The 7,799-nt window shown below is 36.2% G+C and overlaps 2 protein-coding genes across 2 annotated transcripts; one reads left to right on the top strand and one right to left on the bottom strand.

The window, feature by feature from the left end:
• Positions 1–341: 341 nt before the first annotated feature.
• Positions 342–1,886, bottom strand: NUDX1 (nudix hydrolase 1). The gene is made up of 2 exons (XM_011072550.3): positions 1,659–1,886; positions 342–929 (listed from the first exon to the last, which is right to left on the bottom strand). The coding sequence occupies exons 1-2, from the start codon at positions 1,792–1,794 to the stop codon at positions 634–636; spliced, it is 432 nt and encodes a 143-aa protein (XP_011070852.1). The 5' UTR covers positions 1,795–1,886; the 3' UTR covers positions 342–633.
• A 1,717-nt stretch (positions 1,887–3,603) lies between these two features.
• LOC105156430 (mediator of RNA polymerase II transcription subunit 25) lies at positions 3,604–7,300 on the top strand. Its single transcript, XM_011072552.3, has 7 exons — positions 3,604–4,008; positions 4,603–4,656; positions 4,896–4,924; positions 5,930–5,998; positions 6,117–6,198; positions 6,656–6,742; positions 6,865–7,300. Exons 1-7 carry the CDS (start codon positions 3,787–3,789, stop codon positions 7,114–7,116), a joined length of 795 nt encoding a protein of 264 aa, XP_011070854.1. The 5' UTR covers positions 3,604–3,786; the 3' UTR covers positions 7,117–7,300.
• The last annotated feature ends 499 nt before the right edge of the window (positions 7,301–7,799 follow it).

Raw genomic sequence — 7,799 nt, forward strand, 5'->3', positions numbered from 1 at the left:
AATATTTTATAATTTTTTGAATAATGATATGATATATTTTAATTATGTGTTACTTTTTTTTTATATAAAATTATATGCATTATGTACCCAAACCTATACTAGAAAAGGAAGCTAAACCCATGGTGCCGAATAACCCCTTAATTTGTCGAGTAAATAATTTATACATATTTTTCATGTATTTTTTAACGTATATAATTTACTTTATAAAATATATTTCCTTATATTGAGCTTGTAAATTTTTTTTATATTACATAATTTATAAAAAGGTATAATTTTAAATATTATTTTGAAATAATATTTGAGTAAAATTTAAAATCACTAAAAGTAGTTCTGGAAGAGAATTTCAACAAATCACTGAAGACGGTCTCCGCAGTAGGAAAAGGACTGATATTGCAACAACGCTCAACTTCCAAGTTATTGCAATAAAGTTCGTACGAGGATCATTCATAAGCTCTACAGCCTTGAATTACTGGGCTGTTAGAAGCTGCAAAATAATTCCCCCAATCAACTCTTTTTCTGAGAACCATACACTAAAAGTGTGCAATAACGATGACCATGTATAAAGGATATCATACTTGAAATTCCGACACAGATAGATAGTTAGACGGCATTCTTCAGTCGATAATCATTGCTCTAATTGGACAGAAATGGATTAAGGCCGCGTCCTATTGCAGTTTTCAGTGGTTCAAACAATGGTTGTGGAAGATCATCCCAGTCATACCAATCCCAGCCATCACATTTCTCAGGTTCAAGATTGATGGGTGCCTGATCAGAATCAGCCAGTGCTGCTCGCATAAGAACCGCAATCAACTGTACTGGTTTTGGTTCTGAAACAACGTTGTTGGTAATTGTCATATACTCAATTCCAGTAATGTCTAGCCCGGTTTCCTCCTTCACTTCCCTGGCTGCACAAGCCTCAAAGCTTTCCCCTGGAAGTGCCAAACATCAGATGTAGGTTTAGTTTTCTTTCCGTTCCTAATTTGACGACATGGCTCAAGGCTGATGCTAGTAATAACAATCACCCATAAGTTTGATATTCTTTTTAATTGGATGTAATTCATTACATCATTTGACATATCCAGACATCCTACATTTCAAAGAAAATAGATAATCCATACCTTGCAATGAAAAGTAGCTGTATACCCATATTCATGGGACTCGAATCGACAAGCTTATAGTTGTGAGGCCTCAATCTTACAATTTGAACAAAGCATCATTGGTAATAGTTTGATATTGAATTAGTAGTAGCCCGAAGATCAACAACAGTACATAGTAACTATTGATTGAAACAGAACATCATGGATTTATACACAGTCATCGAATACCAACAAAAGAAACTGTCTTTATCTACTTTCTAGTCTAATCTTAGGTGTTTAGTCCCCGGCCCGACATCGATTTTTGCCTGAGCTTTCAGCTAAACGTAGTGAAGGTTTTTCCTCCTGTCGTCCCAATTTCATTAAACTATTGATTGAAATTGCATAAACCCTCCATGGATAGTTCAGCTTATCCCAGAATTTGGTGAAGAAATTATCTTTTCTCAAAATAAAAATTACAAAATCTACAGTTTGTTTGTTTGAGCCCTAACGTATGAAAATGCGCAAATAAATAAATCATAGTATCAAAGCTATCATCAGAGAACAAGAGAAGTGAACGCTGACCGAACTCAAGGTGGCCACCGGGAAGCGCGAACGTGCCACAGCCAACGGAGGTGCGGCGGCGGCCCAGCAGCACTTTATTGCCCTTTAGCAGAAACACGCCCACCCCAACTTCTGGCTTAGGCGGCGGGGACGACATAACTGGAAGAGATACAAATCCCTCGACCCACCTCGTATATTTGCTAAACCAACGAAAACAATGTCATTTTTCTGCTCGAACTCCAAGATTGAATTCCAAGTAGCATTTAACACATGTTCTCAATCATTATTGTTTTGGGATTTTTCTAAAGTTTTGTATAATTACACGTAAATTTTTTTATAATTTGAGAAAATTATATGTAACATCAATAAAATTTACTTTTATATAATAAATAAGTTCTTCCATGAGTTAAAATTCACTGAATTTTGATATTTATAGAAAATTAAATAAAACTTGATATTTACCATCGATTGATTTATTACTACTTTATTGTGGCTCAAACTATTTGTTTTGACTAAACATGGATGAAGATATACTTCCTTATATGTATTTATGTGTGAAGATGTATGAAGGTAATTTAATCATAATAAGATTTATTTAACCTGCAATAAGTCAGTAATAAGTTAAGTGGGAAAATATAGATTTTTTTTATTTTTTGTTCATATCAATAAATTCAGTGAATTTTGACTAACGAATGGACTTATTTGTTAAACAAGAGCAAACCTTAGAGATGTGAGATATAATTTCTCAAACTATATGAAATTTACATGTAAATACACCAAACCTTGGAGATAAAAAGAATAATTATCTCTTGTTTTTATCAACAAAACTGTATCTTCCTATTCCACTTTAATATATTCATCAGTGTGTGTGGTCCAAATTGAGTCCGCTCAAAGCAAAACTAATTGAATGGTATTGGTCACTTGTGAACAAAAGTTTATTTATTTATTTATGTTTATTGTTGAAAAATTATGGCTCATGATTCATTTTTGACAGGCACAACCCATAGCACCCAACCTCTTACCTAGATGGCTCAGCTCAAATCCACCACCTTGACCCATTCCATATATTTATTCTCTTCTTTTGGCATGTGAAATCCCTAATCCTTATTTCTCGTCTCGTCTCTTTTGCTCCTCTCTTTAATCTCTTCTCGGTTTTCTTGCCTCGCCGTCTCCCTCTCTCCGATATCAATGCCTACATCTTATAAATATCCCAGTGATTTTTTTGATAAGTACAACCCAATGAAAATTTCTAAGTTGAATTCTTCTGAGTAGTCCTCTATAGTTTTAAGTGAGAAATTTGAGTGGTTTTAATGGTCTGTGTGGCTGAGCTTTGATGGCGTATTTGGGTGTTAGCAACTGTTTGTGGTTGCCGGCCTTAGTGGTTGTGGGCTACCCATACGGAATACAGCTCCCTAAGCAATTTATCATTTTTGTTGTTGTTTTTTATAAATCTGTTGATATTGTCTCTGTAATGATATTTGTTAATGGTCCATGTTATATTATTGTAATAATTGGTTTGTAATATAAGGATTTTCATAACCTACAATTCTTTGTAATAGTTGTTTTGAGTTTGTTTATTTAGGCTCATCACGTTTTCACCCAACATTTATGTTTTGTAGTTGTTTTATATTTATATTAATAATTAAAATAATCATTTCTCTCAAAATATAAACTTATTTATCAGAATTAGCATCGAATTTGAAGCATGCACTTTTCATTTGTTATAACAATATATATAATTAATTAATATTAACCGTATACATCCAGTACAAAATAGAGTTAAAAAACGAGGGACCGAAATGCAATATAGTAGTTTCAAAATCTGAAGCTACCACTTATCCTGCCAAACTATATATGTTGCATTATCGGTTTCCCTATAGCTGAAAGTGATTTGTAAGTGGTGGATTTAGTGGAGCTCCTCCAGCAATCCTACAATGAATTCCACCAAACGCTTCCCCGTCACTTTCAATAATGCAATTTTCTTAAACCCACATGTGGCGTCAAAATATAGCCCAATGGGCAGATGTAATGTATGGCCTAACCCAACTCTTTTGCCCCATATACGATCGACTTGTGAAGAAATTGAAACGGCAAGAGTAAGAGTCGTCGAGAGAGTGAGGAATGCAGGGATGGCGTGCTAGAGGTAAATATGAATCAGAATATGTTGAGTGGCAGTGGTGCTTCCGGTATGCCTTCTGGAACTGGCACGATCATGATTCCAACTCTAGGGACGTCTCAGCAAGCTGGACAACCAGGAATGCAGCAGCCTGTTGGTCTGAATAGCAACAACTCTGGGACAAATATGCCCTTGAATCAGCAGCCATCAAGTACAATACAGTCAGCACGATCAAAGTATGTTAAAGTCTGGGAGGTAAAATATCCTTATCATTGTATAAATTACAACAAAAGCGTGGATTATTCTGGAGATACTGTTTTTCTTCAAGCTTGTATCTGGTTCTGTTGAGCAGCTGTTTGAACAAGTGCTTTTTGTCAGATGTTCAGTCCACTAACCACCCTGTCCTAATCTATGTTAGATCTATGATATTCCCCCGCTCCAACAATTTCCTAACATAAAGTCGAGGCAAAGGATATTGTCAAATTGATTCCCCGTTCAGAAAGTGAATTTTTTTGTGGATCTTGAAGCTTTTACACGAAAATGATATTGCATGCTTCTTTGTTTGGAATTCAACATTTGTCTTTACTATTTTGCCTCCTCTTCACCTGTTAAATAGTAGGGTTCGGTCTCAAAACTCACAAGGTTGTAAATCGAATTAATTGTCTACAAATGCCTGGTTTTCGCTGAAAAAATCACCTCGAAGTTTGTTAAGAGGAAATTAAGATAAGCAGCATAAAACTTCTAAAAACAATCATTAGTAGATGATGACACAGGAACATCTCTGGGCAGCTAGACAATTTTAATTTGATTATCAGCAGCCTCTAAGAGTTTTTTGATTGGATGGTCCAGGGAAACTTATCTGGACCGAGACAAGGCCAGCCTGTTTTCATCACCAGACTTGAGGTATGCTTCAGTACCTGGATAAGAAGGGTGTGTGATCATGGATAATTGAATGTGGTATTATTTCAGATAATTCAGTTAGAAAAGAATTTTTGTTTAAGTAGGTTAGTCTTCCAACACTTGTGTTGTCATGCCTTATGGCAAATTATACAGGCTATTCTCTTGTATTCATTAGCTTTCTTCTTCATACATTTTCTCATCTTACTCTTTAGTCTTCTTTTAATTCTTTCTACTTCTGCCAGGGATACAGGAGGGCATCAGCTTCTGAGACGTAAGGCTGTTTCTCATTGATGCTCTTATTTTGAGTTCCCACCTTTTTGCTGCTTTACTATGGTGTTGTGCAATTTGCTAAACCATAACCATCCGTGTTGTTGGTAAAATAATTTTACTTATACTGAAAACTTCTCCTTTGGAGGCACTTAATATTTCTCAAAGAATTTATAATTTGGGCACGTATATCTTTTCAAGTGTTATACCTCATTAGGACTCAGGCTCACCACATTCCGAGGAATATTATTTTTGGGATAAATCCCAACAGAGATTAAAGAGTTAACTGCATTCTACTTTCTCTTAAAATTTGTCTCAGAAACTCATAGAATGAATGGGTTGTTCCTGTTGCATAATATGCACACAGTATTTACTATTGGCTTCAGATCCAATATACAAGTCCGCATGGCCTCTTCAGCTGTTGCTTATTGATGCTCAACATGCTATGTGTCAGTGTTGAGTGCTCACGCCCCCATCATCGGCTAAGCGTGTTGGCTGGTCAAACTCACAGCTCCGTCATTGTCTACTATATATAATATCAGTCCTCTGTTTGACACGGTTCAACAAATTGCATGCAATGTAATATACTTCCCTGCAAAATTATTATCCTTGCAGTTTGTTCTCAATATCATAATATATGGTCAAACACTATGAAGTGACATATGTTTGTCATTTATTTGTTGACACAATCACTTGAATTTTTTTCACATCTACTTTCTGCATAGGAGATAGTGCACAGAGTCCAAATATGTTCTCCAGAAACTTATCTTAACTGTCTTTCGTCAACAATCGAGTAAGAATGGGAATCCCATGACGATTAGGTCTGGAAACCGTCTCCAGAAAAAGCATGATATTATGAATCAGATACAATCATGAGTGAGGGTTTTTTAGTGTTTGGGAATGTTCCCTTGACATCACCAGAAAATTTACTGTAACTGCTGGTATATAATAGAAAATTTCTTCCTTTAGTAGTTCTTTTGTTATCTGTAACTTTTCACTCTTCTTTCAGGCTTGCCGCAAATTGGCCTCCGGTAATGCAGATAGTCCGCCTGATATCACAGGATCACATGAATAAGAAGTAATATCTGCTTGGAGAATCTATAATTCTTTACTGGATGTACTAATTATCATGCAAAATTCAGCATTTCTAGTTGTATATTTGAATAGGGGTTTGACTTCTCTGACCATTATGCTAGGCATTATGGTAAGACTGATTTTCTAGTATTTCGGGCAATGAATCAGCATGGCTTTCTTGGGGAGCTGCAAGAAAAGAAGCTTGTAAGTCTTGGCAACGTGAACCTTAATTCCCTTCTAGCATTTGTATGCATGAGATAGTTGTCACTTGTATTTCCTTGAACCAACCATTTTGGACTGGCGTACCAAAGGGGAACTTGATATCTTGATCGTAAGCATCAAAGTAAGGAATTTTACTGAATTTTTAGTGTTTGATGAACTTTTTATTTTCATCAAAGTATTTTTATAGTCATGGAATAACGCCCCCACCCCCAACCAAAAGAAGTTAAAAAAAAAAAAACAAAAACAAAAACAAGGACTCCACCCAGCCACTTCCATGCCCATTTTCTCAGTGAAGAAAAAGTTGGTTCAGGATTATGTTGAAGCACTGGTGAACATGGATTGTTTGTGACATCCCAAGAACTGTGTTAATTAATGTTGTTTCAACGTTGATAATTTTCAACGTTAATTCTCATAGTTCTCTTTTTATACGATTGTCCAGTGTGCAGTGATACAGTTACCATCCCAGACATTGCTGCTCTCAGCTTCAAGCAGAGCATATCGGTTGTTGGCAGTGCTTTTCACCGGGGTAAGACCAGATGTTGTAGCTTCAACTTGTATTCATCTGTAATCGAACATTCTATATCTTCGAACTTTCATGTTCATACCCAAGTTTTGTAAGTGCTTCTAACTATTCACTCCCTTTTCTAGGATATGGTTGCATTTAATCCGCAAATACCAAATCAGCAGCAACTGCAAGTACAACTACAGCAACAGCAACCGCAGCAGCAGTGTCCACAAATGCAGCAGCAGCAGCATTCACAACTGCAACAGCAACCCCTTCCTGTTAGGCAGCTTCAGCAGCAGCTGCCGCTTATGCTGATGCCGCAACAGCAGCAGCAACAACAGATGGTGGGAACAGGGATGAATCAAGCCTATATTCAAGGTGGTGGAAGGCCTTAGATGTTGTCCCAAGGACCAACGAGCATGCCTAAAGACGTCTTGGATACTCTCTGTTTAGATTTAATGATGATCAATTAATGTAGGCTATGAGTATTGTTTCCATGAATATTAACTGTGCTATATTTGCTGAAACTGAGATCAGCTTGGCCTCGCAGTAATCGGAAACCATAACTTTCTGGCTGTATCAAGGGATTATGCATGTCTATGGGCTGACAAAACAAAAATAAAAGTGAGTTTGCTGAGGATAGGATCAAAAAATGACCTGGGGATGTGAACGGTCCCAGTAACTACTCTGACACTTTTGAATACATATTTAGGCTCTTAATTTAAAGGTCGCATTCTGAAATCTGGGCTGTTAATTAAGCAATTAATCTACCTCTGTCGTTGTTTTTCATTATTATTCGTCTTTTTAATAGAATGATCTCCAATCAAGAGATTGTAAATTTATATTTTGAATAATTAATCTAATCATCTCTTAAAATATTACATCCAGATATTGTAGGATAGATATGATGTACTTCTCTTGAACATGTCATATAATGATACGACGTGGTTAAATTATTGGACCCCCAACCCCCCAATCAGTGGCCATCTGTCTTAGAACAAGAAAGGTTATCCAAATCTTGTGTGAGACTTTGACAGTTTGATCGAAAATGAGACACCCTCTTTATTCTGTTCAAATA

This window comes from Sesamum indicum, linkage group LG2, assembly GCF_026168435.1.
Source record: "Sesamum indicum cultivar Baizhima isolate 11 linkage group LG2, ASM2616843v1, whole genome shotgun sequence".
NCBI lineage: Eukaryota > Viridiplantae > Streptophyta > Magnoliopsida > Lamiales > Pedaliaceae > Sesamum > Sesamum indicum.

Coding starts and splice junctions, on each gene's coding strand:
- NUDX1 (XM_011072550.3), bottom strand. CDS start 1,794: ATGTCGTCCCCGCCGCCTAAGCCAGAAGTTGGGGTGGGCGTGTTTCTG. Junction 930..1,658: donor CGGTGGCCACCTTGAGTTCG/GTCAGCGTTCAC, acceptor TGGCACTTCCAG/GGGAAAGCTTTGAGGCTTGT.
- LOC105156430 (XM_011072552.3), top strand. CDS start 3,787: ATGAATCAGAATATGTTGAGTGGCAGTGGTGCTTCCGGTATGCCTTCT. Junction 4,657..4,895: donor TTTTCATCACCAGACTTGAG/GTATGCTTCAGT, acceptor TACTTCTGCCAG/GGATACAGGAGGGCATCAGC. Junction 5,999..6,116: donor CAGGATCACATGAATAAGAA/GTAATATCTGCT, acceptor CCATTATGCTAG/GCATTATGGTAAGACTGATT.